The sequence below is a fragment of the Lycorma delicatula genome, chromosome 1 (genome assembly GCF_047948215.1).
Source record: "Lycorma delicatula isolate Av1 chromosome 1, ASM4794821v1, whole genome shotgun sequence".
NCBI classification, from domain to species: Eukaryota; Metazoa; Arthropoda; class Insecta; order Hemiptera; family Fulgoridae; genus Lycorma; species Lycorma delicatula.
The window spans coordinates 274,343,749-274,360,579 of NC_134455.1; the positions used below are offsets into that span (position 1 = coordinate 274,343,749).

Sequence of the window (16,831 nt, forward strand, 5' to 3'; positions counted from 1 at the left end):
ACATGAACGATGGAATGGACAGTGTTAATACTCCCGTTTTAATTTCAGCAGTTTTCCAAATTTTATACATCTGTCCTTGAGAATGAGATCATTAATTTGATTTTACAAACCATCAGTCAAAACTTTTACTGTTCTGCCTGATTTAAACTGTACAAGAAACTAATAAAAATTTCCATGATTAGTACACCTTTTACCATACTGTTATAATATCTAAGAGTGAATTTCAGCCAGTACATACCTTCAGAAAATAGAAATTTTATCACAGCATGCTGTTCTTCCATGGTACATTTTTCACAAGTTGAGCTGAAATTTTTTTAAATTAAAAAAAATTCTGAATTAATGAAGCTTCTTTTTGGAAATATGGAAGTGGAATTTTGTAGTGTATGAAAAATTACATGCCTGATGGGGATTTGAACCCAGGACCCCTAGATGAAAGGATGCGACCCTGCTGCGGTATCTTAACAATGAAATTAAGGAAAAACAACTGCATTTGGCAAAAAGAGTGCTTTTCCATCAACACAATGCTCCAGCTCACAGTTCAAATTGCTCCAAAACCCTCCATTTACACCTGATCTAATTCCCAGTAACTATCAATTGTTTCCTAACCTAAACAAATGGCTTGAAGATAAAAAAGTTTCAACCAATAATGAAGTTATGGCCGCCATAGACTGTTTTTTTAAGGTGTTGGATAAATCGACATACTGAACTGGTAAATGTGCTCTTGTGGAACACTGGGCTAAGTGTATAGACCTTAATGATGACTATATTAAAAAATAAATCAAAATGTACCCTGAAAAATGTTTTCTTTATTCAGGCCTGGAACATTTTACTCTATCCTTGTATAATATTTTACAACATATTCATCTCCATAATCATAAGAAAAAAATTTATACATAAATGTATATATGAGAGTCATTCAATAATTAAAGAGGCAAAAAGAGGCAGCAGAAAAACTATTTAATAAACTGATATTATAATTCGTTCAAGTTGGCAACAGAAAATATCAGATGTTTGAAAGAGTTACTATTATTTATAATCTTGTTTTTTTATTTTTTTAAAATGCTAATCTGTGGTAGAGTGGTAGCATCTTGATGTTTCATCACCGCCATTGCCATGATTGAAGTGTGAGAACTGGAGCATTGTCTTGATGGAAAAGCACTTTCTTTGCCAAATGCAGTTGTTTTTCCTTAATTTCATTGTTAAGATGCTGCAGTAGGGTCACATAATATTCACAATTTATTGTTTTATCCTTTTTAAGATAATGAAAATTATTCCATGTGCATCCCAAAAAACAATTGCCATCACTTTTTCACGCGAAAAGTCATCATGTTTTTTTGGAGCAGGTTGACCTCTTTCAACTCATTTTTTTTATTGCTGTTTTGCCTCAGAAGTGTAGTGATGAACCCAAGTCTCATCAACCATCACAAATCAACATAAAAATTCCTTTAGATTGCACCGAAAGAGCGTGAGACAATTACTTGAAATGTTTTTTCAGCACGCTTGCCATACAAATGTTTTGGTCAAATGTGAGGAAATATGACACCCATCTAGTGCACAGCTTATTGTTGCCAAAATTTTTTGTGCAAAATATTGTTCACATGTCCTGTTACATGCCTACATACTCTGTTAAGTCATTCACTGTCACTCATTGATCTATCAAAATTATTTTAAGCATGTTTTTTATCATATCTGGCGTAATCACTTAAAAAGAGTTGACATCCACTGTGTGGTTCATTGATAGTGCGTATTTGACTTATTAAAATCTGCAACCCACCATTCAGCTGTTGTATTTGATGGAGAAGAGTCTCCCGATGTCATATTAAGCTCTTCTTTAATTTCCTTTTCACTTAAACTTTTCATAAATAAGTATCTAATCACTGCAAGAATTTCCATTTTTCAGAAAACACCTTAAGTAAACTAAGGATTTCATAAAATAAAAATTTATGGCATTCAGGTAATAGTGGAATTAATGGAGACTTTTATTCTGTGTTTATATGTGTTACTCATCTCCTATTTGTTTTTTTTTTAATAATTTTTACTTGTTCATTATTATTATTATATTAATATCCAATTTTGGGATTATTGTTGGTTTTATAATTGCAACCATATTGAAATAAAAATATTAATTATTATTTAAGTTGTCCTATTTGATTTTTATATCATTTTAAATTGTCACAGAAAACTGAGTAAGGTTTAAAGTATTTATAACTGGAGGAAAGTGTTAGTATTTTCATAAATTGATGTACACAAACTTAGTGTTCAAATATTGTGCAATGTTTTAAAGTTGTACAGGTGTGAGTGAGAAGATAAACATCTGTTGGGTTTAGCTCAGATGTAGGCTCTATGTAGCTATTGTTGAAGACTATGTTAGATAAATTGTTATATCATGTGATTGTACATAAATGTAGCCTATTTAATATACATATTATGTAATCATTGCATAATATTTACTTTTTTTTTGTCTTCAGTCATTTGACTGGTTTGATGCAGCTCTCCAAGATTCCTATCTAGTGCTAGTCGTTTAATTTCAGTATACCCTCTACATCCTACATCCCTAACAATTTGTTTTATTTTACCAAGGAAGGCGCCTCCATTATTGCTATGTGAAAATGCAGAGCCACATTTTCTTGGAAAAAAAACAGCTGTAGTTTTCCATTGCTTTCAGCTGCGCAGTACTCAGAGGACTGAGCGATATTGATATGGCCGTTTAAGTCATTGTGACTCACGCCCCTAACAACTACTGAAAGAGCTGCTGCCCTCTTTCAGGAATCATTCCTTAGTCTGGCTCTCAACAGATACCTCTCCGATATGGTTGCACCTTCGGTCCAGCTACTCTGTATCCCTGAGCACTCAAGCCCCCTCACCAACGGCAAGGTCTCATGATTCATAGAGGAGGATAATATTTATTAAATTAATGAATTCAAACTCAACTCATCACTTTTGGGAACTTTGTTTTGAATTGAGGAGGTTGGGTGCAGCAATGTTGCACATGGCAGAATGACAGTAGCAAGTACCAATTACTATTACTTCCTCAAGCATTACAGAAATAAAAATTTTAATTGTTTAGTAGAATTTGTTTATCAGAATTATGTCTACAGTTAGTTTCTGGGTGGTGTTGTTATACCTTAACAGATGTTGTGTTGTGCCTATCTCTTATCATTACTCTGCTTTTACAGTTGGCTTCTACAGTTGGCTACTATTTATTGGCTCTTTGATAGTGACGCTGCCTCTTGGCAGTTGTTCTGTTGCTGGATTCTAAGTAGCAACTCATTTTCACTTGAACTAAAGATCTCAACGAATTTAAAGATCACAAGATTCACTACATGAACACTCACTTTATGAACAAGGTGCTCAGTTGCCCTTGTTCGAATCTGCAAAACGCACTAAATATGTTTAGCTTTCTTCATTTTTCATTGAATGGTGAAGAGTGTTTTTCAGCATTTTATTACATGATCATTAACAAAATAAACTTCAGATAAATAAGATTCACTTTTTAAAGTTATGAGGTTACTTAAATTGAACCAAACATTTTATTAATTCCTGATTTTAAACAATTTTTTTCTTTGCATCTTGGTACAATTTAGAGCTAGTGTGGACTGTATTTTTGATGAGATGGTAGATGATGAAATGAAGCAACGCTATGTGCTCTTCTTGAATCGTTATATTTAATTTCTTGTCACCCTTGACATGTTGATTCAATTACAGTAGTTATTAAACTTCAGAATGTATGACACTTTAGTCATGATTGAACTTGAACATTATCAAGAAACTATGAGTCCCCTTGGACCGAAATGAAAACACGACCGCACTGTGCAGGATTCTTACGTAGAATGGTCATATTAGATTAACTCCCCGGCCAGCACTAGTAGATGGTAGAGTGCTGCACCAACTAGCTCAACATGGAATGGAATACACTGCCCCCCAATTATAATTTTAAGATACATTATCATGAGATGAAACTTAATATACAAAAATGAAAACTAATACGTATAAAAATAATTACATAAACCTTGAAAGAATGTAACATTAAAGTTACCTTTATACAATGTTGCCAAAGGCAAAAAAGGACTACAAAGCAAATAACTTAAAATTAAACAAATACATGAAAATGTTGTTAAAGAAATTTCATTAATTACATTTGGCATCACTGAGGTCATCACAAATATCTGAATTTGGAAGAAGAATTAATTTATTAATAGTTCTATTTTCTATTGTATTGTTAGTCTTTATATCAACTAATCTGATTAATCCATCATTATCTGGATATACTTTCACAATTATTCCCAATTTCCAAATCAGTGGAGGGAGATTAATTTCCTTTATTATAACTACATTACCAACACAAATGTTATTATTTGAAATTTTACACTTGTTCCTCTGTTGCAAGGATTGTCCAAAAGTCTTTCAATATTCTTTGTATAAAATGCCACCTAGTAAGCCTATTTACAGTGATGCCTGAGAAATCAGGTAAGGAAGTTAATGGAGTGAAGGTTAGAAAATGTCCAGGAGTAAGTGGAATAGGATCAGATGTATGTTGCTCATCATGATGGATAGGTATTTCTAACGTGGAATAGATTTCTTGTGGAGAAAGATCTGACAATATACGATTATTTTTATTTTTTAAATTATAGATGAAGCAACGACAATATGAAAATATGTTTATAGTTCGTACAAGCGAAGAAAATGGTTTTGAAAGTTCTACAGCTTCTGTAGTTTGAAGAGCAGCTGAAAACACATTAGTTTTGCTAGACTTCTTCTCTTCCTTGAGTGAATCTGGCAGAATCATAGAAATGATAGGCGAATTGGATGGCCAGGCATTCTCCTCTTCCTTCAGAAAAGACGGACCATTCCACCAGAGTTGTAATGAAGTTAATGCATCCGGCATGCAACCACGTGACAGGATGTCTGCGGTGTTATTCCTTGAAGGAATATGCTTCCATAAGCATTCCTTAGTTAGCTCTTGATTTTCTAAAAAACTCTATTTGCGACGAATACCTTCCATCGATTAGGAAGTGATGACAACCAGTAAAGTACCACTTGAGAATCCAACCAAAAGTGGGTTGAATGAAGCCTTATACCTAAAATACACTTAACCTTATTAAATAAACGAGACAAAAGAAGAGCGGCGTTCGACTTAAGCTTTGGAATAGAGATTTGCTTGACAGGAGCAATAGATTTTGAACATAGCAAGTGGATTTCAACGTGTTCATTACTATCAATAGATCTGATGAAAAGACAAGCACCATATGCGCTAATACTTGCATCACAAAATCCATGCAATTGATAACTCTTACTAAAACTAATTTTAACTAATCTAGGAATCTTAAAATTACTGAAGATTTGAGTTAAGAGTACAGAAAATTCCATTTTTCTGCTAACGGAGCGAGAAGAACTTCATCCCATTGAAGGCTAGCGCACCATAACTCTTGTATGAACACTTTAAATGGAACGATTATAGGAGCAAGTATACCCAAAGGATCGAACAATGAAGAAACAATTGATAAAACGGAACGTTTAGTGTAAGAAGTACTATTATCTTTTGTTTTGAATTTATAAATGAAATCATCACCTTCAGGATTCCAAAATAATCCAAGTGTCTTGATATTTTCATCCTTATCTAATTTGATGAAAGAATCAGAATCGTCAAACATACCTGGAACATTGGAATGGCATTTATGTAGTGAAAGTCCATCTTTGCTAAGCAATAACGAAACATCATTGTATAATTGTTTCAACTGATCAGTGTTGTCACAACCAGTGAGCAGATCATAGACATAAAAATCTTGCTTGATTGATTGGCAGGCTTGAGGAAAGAAGGCTTCATTTTGATTAGAAATTTCTATCAAACATCTTGTAGCTAGAAAACTTAAAGGTGCTAAACCGTAGTAACTGTTTGTAAGTTGTATGGAATGAATGATGAGTTATTATTATTGTAACAGAGGATTCTTTGCAATGGAAAATCTTGAGGATTGATGCGAATTTGTCGATATATCTTTGGAATATCGCCTGATAGCACGTAGCTGTGAGTTCTAAAACGGATTATAATCGAAAATAAATCTTGTACTACTGGACCTGTAGCAAGAATTGAATTGAGTGATCAGCTGTTTGATGTTTTGGCACTACCGTTAAATACTACTCTTGTTTTGGTAGTGGTGGAAGATTCACGAAATACTGCGTGGTGGGGCAAATAAAAGGTTTCAGATGGGGCCTTACACTGAGATAAATCTACAGGTTGCATGTGACCTAATACGTGACATTCTTTCATGAAATGGAAGTAATCTTCCTTAAGTAAAGTATTTTTCTGAAATCTACAATGTAACAAATTGAAACGATGCCTTGCATTTTCATAAGAATCTCCTAAAGCGCAATTTTCCTTACGAGGAAGAGATACAACAAATCTGTCTTTGTCATCACGAAAGGTATTTTCAACGAAATGTTTTTCGCAGAAAGATTCCTCCTTAGTCGGTAAATGATTTTCGATCTCTTTAGATCTCCAAAAGAACTCTAATTGAGAGGAAAGTTGTTCATTGCTAACAAAAAGTGATATTGAATCTGAATTATGTTTCCGTTTACGAGATTTAATAGGGATTTTACCAGAGACTATGAAACCAAGACGAATTTCTTGAAGTATGATGTGATTAGAATTGTAAGTTAATTGAACAGGCTTAAGCAGCGAAAGATATTATTGAGCGCCTAGAAAAATGTTGTTTTGCCCAGGAATATTAAAATGAGGATCGGCAAGAAAAAGTTGAGAAGGAATTTCCCATTCAGTTACATTTATAAAACTAGGTAACAGACCTGTAATAGGTAATAGTACATGACATTTCAAATTAAAATTAAAATTTTCATACCTAGAATTGATATTTAAATCAACACTTAACCGAGATTTAGTAACAACATTACTAATACCTGTGATCAGCATTAAAACAGGTTTGGTTTGAAGCCCAAGTTTAGCAGCAAACCTTTCAGTACAAAATGAAATCATCGAAGCAGAATCAAGTAAGACCCTGGCTTTGATGAAATTACCTTTTTTATCTTTAATGTTAACTACAGCTGTTGCAAGTAAAACAGACTTGTTAGGTTCTGATTTTAAAGTACAATATGAACTATTAGCCGAAGGACCTTGATTCGGCTTAGAAGAATTAATTGCTGGTTTTTGTAGCATTTTATCTAACTGAATTAGCATATGATGCTTCTGTGAGCATTTTTTACATTTACTATTGCTGTTACAATATGCTGTTAACTTAAACAATTAAGACTTAATTTTTTCTGAAATACAAAATTTTTCCTTTCCTTAACGTTATAACTTAAAATTTATCATATCAATACAATGGATGGTTGCTAGTTTTACATAATTCGCATATATAATTATTTAAATAAAATACATTTTTACTAGAACTAGGTTTTGAATAATCATATTTTTTGCCGCTAAAACCTACGTTAGGTGGCTGTGGCTTTTCATTACATGAATCGTGTCTGTGGATTCAAGTAGTTTACGCTTTCATTCTAAGAAAGAAATGAGTTGTTCTAACTTTGGAAATTCATTATTTTCCAATTTTTTTCCCAATCTCTTAAAGTATTTAAATTTAAATTTTGAGTAATTAACTGTATTATAATAAATTCTAAATAATCAGTACTTAGATTCTTCAATGCATTAATATTTGAATTAAATTTGATCAATGAATTTAGATAAATTTTGGGAATTTTCCTTTTTTAATGGTTTTAGATTAATAATTTCCATAGCATGTTTAGCTGCAATTAGTCGTTTGTTGTCATAATGAGCCTTAAGTAATTTTGTGGCAGTTTCGTAAATTTCAGATGTTATTGATACATTTTTTATTATATCTAAAGCATTACCCCTTAAGAAATTTGTAAGGTAGTAAAATCTTTCAACATTGGAAAATTCTTTGCGGTTATGGACTAAACTATTAAAAAGATCAACAAATTTATGTCATGCTCTCACATCACCGTGAAAGGGCTCAGTTTGTATAGGTTTTAATGTAATTTGATTGGGCTTGTCAGTTATTTTATTTGATTTAACTGCATCTGAAATTTTGAAAAGATTTTCTATTTTTTTATGTTTTAATTTAAGTTTAAAAAATATTATCATATATGTCCCTATCCTCTAAATCTTTATGCAATTCTGTTGCAGATTGAACTTCAAAAAATGTTTTTCCGTATTCTAATAGTTTATTGAATTTTATAGTGAACAGATCATAATCGTCCGATTCGGAATTAAAATTATTAATGAATATTTTTAATTTTGCTATGCAGTTTTTCATAATACCTCGTTTCTTAATTAAATCTTTAAATTCCATTTTTATTGGAATTAGAATATTAACAGAGATAATATATGAATTTATAAGAAATTAAATTATTATAAAGTAATACTAGTAAAAGTAGATAAGATTGAATACAAAGTAATATTGTTAGATTATTATGACTAAAATTGAATGAACAAAATACCTTGAATTTGAAATTCGATACGATTTTATCAGGTGGCATTGGCCTACCTTCAGGTCGTCGAACAATACAAAACTTGAACTGTCAGCGTGAGCATGCGTACGCCGTACAGTTCTAACAAAGAAGCTTACTAAAACCAGTATTGAAGTCCACAACATTTATCTGCTATTGTAATAGTCTTTCTCGTAACTCCATGTTACAACCCATTTGAATATCTTGTAACTTCAGGTAAGTCCAATGGATAATTAAATAAAAAATCAAACACTTACTTTTGGGACATACCTCTTAAGTTACCAAGATTTTGAATGTCATAATAAAGCAAATTTTGTTGATATTAATTATAATTTATATATTTTGGTATTGTAATCTTTTGAATTTAATTTCAGGGATTGTTTGGAGTACATGAACTGCAGACACATGATGGTTTATATTTATTGAAGAAAGATGTTACTGTGGCAGCAGATTTGTTGCTGGAGGAGTCTTGTAGTCCAAAGAGGTGGTAGAATGTATTTTCCTTAATTGTTTTGGGTGTCATAATTTTTTTTTTTAGTTTATATCAATCTGTATTTGTTAGTTATTGGGATTAGATGTAAATACTGGTGATTATTTTATATTAACTATTTTTACTGTATTCGTTGTAATTAATGGCAATTGTAAATATCAAACAATTCTGATTTATCATTATTTGTATATATATATATATATATATAAGGTAGATCCAAATTGCCTCGTACATTTTGACTTTTATGTTGAAAGCACTCATTACATTACAGTATTCTAAAAAACTACTTCTAAATTAGTTGTATGAAAGTAACTTTTAATAATGAAAAAAGTAAATAACTTGCAGAAATGTTTCATACAACACTGAACACAGTATATCTTCAAGTTTCATTTATAAATGTTTCAATATGGCAATATGACAGAAATCCGATCTTTAATCTGTTTCTTGCTAAATCATATGAGACATGTCTGTGGTGTCACAGCTCTTCGACACTTCCTGGAAGTGGAGGGACAATTTTGGAGGCCAGGAAATTGTTCCACCACGTTCAATCCAAGTAAGCACTTTGCTACCTATCAGAATGATAATGTGGTGGCTTGCCATCTTGCTGAAAAATGAATTGTGTACCCATATCCTGTTGTAATTGGGCATTATATAATGTTCAAGCATGTCCAGGTATGATGTGCCATTTACAGTTGACTTGGCAAAAAATAAAAGACTGTAAATTTTGTGATAGCTTATAACAGAAAAAACACACTAAAAACATTCACCTTAGACAAGTCCCATATATGTTCAGTTGTGTGATATGGATTCCGCTCATCCCATACCTGAAAATTATGTCAGTTCACTTTATCATGCTGGTATGGAAAGTTGCTTTGTCACTGAACACAATTTTATTAAGGTATACTGTAATCCTAAGAACATTCAATTCTAAACTGGCACTTGCTGTTGATTTACCTGAACTATGAATGAATGTCTGCCATACGTTTTTAATTGCTGCTTCAGAAACTGAAGGTCTACCCTGACCTAGCATTGTATGTGTTACACAACCTGTTTCTATGAAAAAATTGTACCATCGAAGACAGACTGGGAAGATTGTACCTGGGAAGACAGACTGTCTTTGAGGTGGTTGCTTGCGATATTTTAGTCATGAATTGTTTCTGAACAGTAGTAGCCAATTTGGGTTCATGAACCATAAACAACACTGAGCACTGTCTGCACTGGCATACGACTCCATGATGACTGATAGAATTACTCATTTACGTGTGCCACCTAGTGAGTACATTGGGAACTACAGTGTTTGGTGGGAATGAAACTTGAAGATGTACTGTATTCAGTGATGTATCAAAAATTTTCAAAGTAAAATTGTCAAGGAAATAGTCTAACAGCTGAGATATCAGTTGGAAGTTTCTGCAGAATTCTCATAATAATCTGAACATTCTGTTTCCTTTGTAAATTTATGTAATGTTGTCCCAAACATTTTGTCTACAGATCAAAAGAAACTTGCATCATACTGGCTGGAGAACTCATAAGTATGGCTGATCAAAAGTTTCTAAGCAAGGTCATAACAGGAGATGAGAAATGGTGTTTTTTATATGATCCACACACAGAACATCAGTCGTTAGGGTGGGAAATCACATTATCTCTGTGGTTACAAAATTTTGTTTGGGTAGGAGCAAAGGAGGAATTATCTTAGACGTTTTTTTTTTATTCACAGATTATTATTTACTAAGAATTCATTCCTGATGGGCATACAGTGAACAGGGAAATGTACATTGATATACTCTGTCACTTACAGGATGCAGTAAGAAGGAATCAACTTGAAGAATAGTAGGAAATAATTGGGTCATTTTGCAGGACAATGCACTGGTACATAGATCCATATATACACCCCTTATGTTTATGAAACTCTTGTGTAAATTTAAATCACAAAAAAATTAACTGTCATAGAAATATATATATAAATAAATACCTGGAAGGGATAAAAATCACTTCCTTTTAAAAACAATCATCATTTTTTTATTATTAAAATATTACAGTTTTTCTTTCAGATTAAACTTAATTAAAAATATGAATCATTTGGATAAATACAACCTCCAAGAAGGGATACAAATTTTATTTGTAAAGTCAGAGGAGTGTTTCTGAAACGAAGTTTTAGAAAGTTTTACAGAACTAGAAAATCACCTTCTGGTGCAGCCATCTGCCCAATGGTTTTGAAATTTGAACAGACGATCCGTGGTAAAATACCAGAAAACCAAGAAGACAAGATTCCAGAAATAATGAAAATATTGAGTGTAAGGAACATTATATCAGAGGATGCCACAATGTCAATATGAAAATTTCTACTCAGTTGGGCATTAATCGAACATCTTTATCCAGAATATTATTCAAGAATTTAAAAATGTTTCCTTATAAAATCCAATTAGCCTGTAATATGGATTCGAATGATTGCACTGCCCAACAATGAAAGTGTTTCAGGCCCAAAAATAGCTTATTCTTATGTATTTCCATATGCTGAATTCAAAAATCACCATAAAATCGACCGATTAGCTCCTGCTTTGGATATACAATGACATGTCATTTTTTACCCGGTCTACATTTTTAGTTTGGGGGTAATTTTTTTTTGGAGTTGTCACACCTGTTAAATGACAAAATACAACATTATCCAGCTGTTTGTAAGTTATAAACATTATTACCGTTGCTGTGAGTTTTTTGTGTTGTAATTAGTGCAGAATTTCTGATTTTCAAGTGCTTTTGAAGTGAAAAATTTGTTAAATCAAAATTTCATGAAAATGTGTAAATTCAATGAATAATTTTTGTTACATTTCTGGTGAAATAATATTTTTGTCACATAAATGCAGTCTGAAGCCTCTTGTGAAGACTGCCTATCAGTATTATTTTGGTATGAAGGTAGAGGACCAGGATAAGTCATGGGCTTCACATATATGTTGCAACTCTTGTTCAGTTATACTTTGAGAATGGCTGAAAAAAAAAAATGATGTATAGCTTTTGCTGTGCTTATGGTTTGGCAGGAGCCTACAAACCATACAGATAACTGCTATTTCTGCTCGACTCCACCTACAAAGGCAGTATTGTCAATGAAGAAAAGAGGAACAGTTCAAAACCCCTATCTTCTATCTGCTATTCAACCTATTCCACACTCAGATAGTTTACCAGTTCCTACTCCACCCCAAAATTATGAACTTGAAGTAGAAAATGAAAACAGTGTGAAAGAAGAAGAGCCCAACAAGCCTTTCACATCTCATGAGTCTGATTTTGACAAAAAAAGATGATAAACTGCACAGACTGAGTAAAGCAGAATTGAGTGATCTCATTCGAGATCTTGATTTGTCAAAAGAGAAGGAAGAACTTCTAGGGTTAAGACTACAGCAATGTAATTTTCTCCAATGTGATGTCAAGGTCTCACAGTACAGACATCGTCATACAGATATGCTTTCTTTCTTTTTTTTTGAGAAGAAAAATAATTTTGTTGTTTGCTGGGACGTTAATGGCTTGATGAAATGTTCAAGTTTGAATCGTGATCCGACTGATTGGAGGCTATTCATAGATTCCTCCAAGCTTAGTTTGAAAGCTATATTACTTCACAATGGCAACTGTCTTCCTTCTATTTTTGTTGGTCAAGCAGTTTACATGAAGAAGCCCACTGGGCTGATCTAGTGGTCTAATGCAAATCAGCTGATTTTGAAGTCGAGAGTTCTAAGGTTCAAATCCTAGTGAAGGCAGTTACTTTTATTTGGATTTGAATACTAGATTGTGGGTACTGATGTTCTTTGGTGGTTGGGTTTCAATTAACCACTCATCTCAGGAATGGTTAACCTGAGACTGTACAAGACTACACTTCATTTACATTTATACCTATCATCCTCATTCATCCTTTGAATACCTTACGGTGTTTCTGAAGACTAAACAGAAAAAGAGAGTTCACATGAATGAGAATTATGCAAACATGACAGTCCTTCTAGACTCAATCAAATATGCTAATCACAAGTGGAAAATCTGTGATGATCTAAAAGTCATCACTGTACTCTTAGGAATGCCACTGGGGTACACTAAATACTGCTGCTTTTTATGAATGTGGGAAAGCAGGGATAGAAAATCACATTATATTCAATTAGACTGGCCTGCAAGAAATCTTAACTCTAGCGTGAAAAACTCGAACTCTAGCATGGGTCCGAGCCTTCTGTGGACCCAAAAGATGTTCTTCCACCCCTTCATATAAAGCTGGGTTTGATGAAAAATTTTGTCAAATGTATGAACTGAGTCATTCATGAACAAAAGAGGCAGCAAAAGAGATGAAAACGACAGTCAGTTGGTGACAGTACTTCTGCAAAAATACCATCAACTCAGATGCAACATTTCCCTTAAAATCCATTTTCTCCACTCGCACTGGACGTTTTCCCTTCTATAGTCCAGTGTTTGATGGTTTTTTCTCAGAATTCTTTTGGAGAAAATCTATTGACATGAAATTTGGACAGTAATTAGGGAATAGCTCAAGGAACAAAACTTATATAGTGCCGATGTGTGCTTTTACCCTGGAGGTGGATGTTACCCCTTCTTGGGGGTGGAAATTATTACATTCAAAATAACCGCAGAAATCGATTGAGGAATAAATTCTAAATAAAAAATGTTCTATAAAAATTTGTTTGTAGAGTCAATACTTTTTGAGTTATTTGTAATGTATGTTATTTGTATGTTGATTTATCATCCAACCATTGAACGATTTTTCACGAATAACTCAAAAACCATACATTTATCATAAAAATTATTATTAGCAAAAATGAATCATATAAAATATTGAAGACATTGGTTTTTTTTATTATTTCTGTAAATGCAATACGAACCGAGTTATGCCTTGTTGAAGATAACTTTTTGTTCACTGAAAACTGAAGTCGAACCTTTCAATGTTAAATAACAGAAAAAGGAAACGTTTTTCAAGGAAAACTTATAGAATATTTTTCAAAGTACTTGAAAAGACCATTAAAACTAGCTTTGATAAAAGTCATTAGCATGAAAACTAATGAAGTTATGATGAAAATAAAATGGTTTTGCTTTTTTGGAGAAAAAAATCAACAATAAAACAAATGACTTTTCCGCAAGAATTGGAATTGAACTTAATCCTTTTACAATTTACTTAACTACTAACAATATATTCTAGAAGTTTGACTGGTTTGGAATGTGTAGATTTGAAAAAAAAGGCTGATTCAAATTTGAAAAAGTTTTTGAAATTTCTAAAAAAATTTTCGTATTTTCATAATAATTAAAAAATTAAAGAAAATACATAAAAAATGTTACAATAAAACATTTAATTTTTTTTTTACTGAAAATTTTGGTTTTTCTTTATTTCGAAGAATAAAAATTGATTGAGATATCCCAATTTTGCATTTGGGCACGAGGACCACCTTGCCCAAACTCTTTGAACTCAAAAATTAAAAAAAATGAATGGCTCAAGGAATTTTAACCTTACACGCCTTGTAGCCCTTGAAATTCCCTGCAAAATGGCTTTTTTAGTGATTGGATAGCTTAAAAATCGCATTTATTTGGTGAAATTTTCAGAGTATGTAAATTTTTATATTCTTGACAGTTTCAGAGCATTTATGAATACATGTTTTGGGATGTTGCAATAAATTAAAATTACATTAACAACTGTAAAAAGTTTATAATTTGTTATAAATGCACCATTAAAACATTGTTAACTGTTGAAAACTAGTTTTTTTTAAATTTCATCATAGGGGTGGTTTCTAAGGGATGAAACATAGTAAAAATCATAAAATTTATTTCAAAACTTAAAAAAATGTTTATTCTACTTATTTAAACATCATTTCAATCTATGAAACATTTAAATCTATGGTTTTTGAATTTTTTTAACAAGGGGTGGTTTTCATAAAAAAACAAAAATCTCACATCAGAAACATATAACTTTTAAAACAGAGGTTTAGATAAGTTTAATCACAAATTTTCATGAAAATCGATGTTGTCCGAAAGAATTGTGAGGTAATATTCTATTTTTACTGTCAAACTCTAAACCATTTTTACTGACTACTAGTTGTGGAGTTGTCAGTGATGAACACCGAGAAAGATTCCATCAGGATATTTCTATAATAGAACAAAGATATCAGGGCTGTAGGAATGAAGTAATGCTTGCGGATTACTGCTGGTCTGTGTGTATGGATGCTCCAGAACTCACTTGCAAGAGGAATGCCAAAAGAGAATGATCTCATGAAGCCACCACATGATTCTCTTCAGACCCAACTGACTGCCATGTATTCTTCCATCAATTAAGATCTCTTAGAATGTAACTGTCACTTAAAAAGAGTCAAATGGACTTTCTATGTTGTTGGTATATTTAATTAAAATTTATAGTTTTCTCTTAATCCATTAAAACAAAATATTTCCACCTATATATCACATAAACTAGAGCTAATAAAAATTGTTCTTTGTCATATTTGTTTTTGTCAACTTCAAGTAGTAAGATTTATCTCATGAAGTGAAGGAAACATTAAAAAAAAAGTTTTTTGTTGAGCAGTGTTATTTGCCTGGAATATTACTGGCCATTTATAAACACCAATTATTTTGATGTATCCTTTTTACCTAATTAGTGGATGAGTGACAAAGTCCATCACCACCGTAGTGGATCTGCCAACAAACAAAATGCTTGTTTTTGGGTTACTACCAATCCACAAGTTGCAGAACATCATCCTTTACAGCCACAAAAAGTTACTGTGTGATCTGCTGTTTCCCAACAAAGAATCTCAAACCATATTTTTTGTAAGAAAATGCCTGGTGACAGTGTTTAGTGATAGATATTGGCAAATGCTTAAGGAATTTTTCATATTGGAGTTCCTTAGGTCAAAGTTTGGAAACTGAATTTAAACAATACTACTTTCAAAACCTAATTCAAAATACATATATATGAGTTATGTTAGTTTTCAGTCCATGCTTGTGGGAAGTTAATATTTGTAAGTCATATGATAAAATTAATATTAATTTTGGTTTGTATAGTTTATTTGTCATCTTTCATTTATCTGATAATGTATGATTCCAAGTTGGAAAAGAATTATACATCTGTTGGTTTACAGAACCACTACTACATAGACTTGTTAATTTCAATCACATTTGTGAGGTTCAAACTAGGTTTAAAACTGATGTAAAGTTTTATACATTTAATGTTTACAGATATTAATTTCTTAATTTAAAAAAAAAAAAAAACAAACAAAAATCGAATTAATAACCAAAAAAAGCAACTTCAACATGAAATTGTCAACTTCGAAGGAAATGTACTCTTAAAACTTTTTCTTGTAAGTAGTTATTGAAAAATAAACATTTGTGCAAAATTTTAAAAAAGTTTCTAATCAACTGGGTTTTTTTTTAATATTTGACCATATTAATTGTATTCTAATATATTTTAAAATTATTATTATTTTTTTTTAATAGAAGCATTGCAACTTATTTACACACTTTTTTCCTTTATGTATTGCTTTATTTATAACATATGTACTAAACTGTACTGCTTAGCTTTAAATACATTTCACTCATTACATTTTGTTATTTGTTAATTAAAATGTTATTAAATGCTTAGGAAACGAAAAATTGTTGAAGTTTTTGATGAGTTATCAAATACACTTTGTAAAGTAGCAGATTTAGCAGAATTTCTTCGATTTGCACATCCTGATGTAAAGTTTTCTGAAGCTGCTAAAGAAACTTGTATTGCTGTCAGTGGAATTGTTGAGAAGTAAGTAATTACTTTATATTAATTTTTATTGGTTATTGATGTCTTTATATCATGTGTAAACTTATGTATCTTATAAGAAGAAGAGTCTTACAAACTTATAAGTTTATTGTCTTTATATC

The 16,831-nt window shown here is 31.8% G+C and overlaps 1 protein-coding gene across 5 annotated transcripts in view; it reads left to right on the plus strand.

Moving 5' to 3' along the window:
- The window catches only part of LOC142331963 (mitochondrial intermediate peptidase), a 117,651-nt gene that overhangs the window by 23,600 nt on the left and 77,220 nt on the right, over positions 1 to 16,831 (plus strand). For all 5 annotated transcript variants that reach the window (XM_075378042.1, XM_075378023.1, XM_075378034.1 and 2 more), the window contains exons 3-4: positions 8,850 to 8,959; positions 16,560 to 16,712. In XM_075378042.1, the coding sequence (XP_075234157.1) occupies positions 8,850 to 8,959; positions 16,560 to 16,712 (263 nt within the window). The remainder of the gene's footprint in view (positions 1 to 8,849; positions 8,960 to 16,559; positions 16,713 to 16,831) is intronic.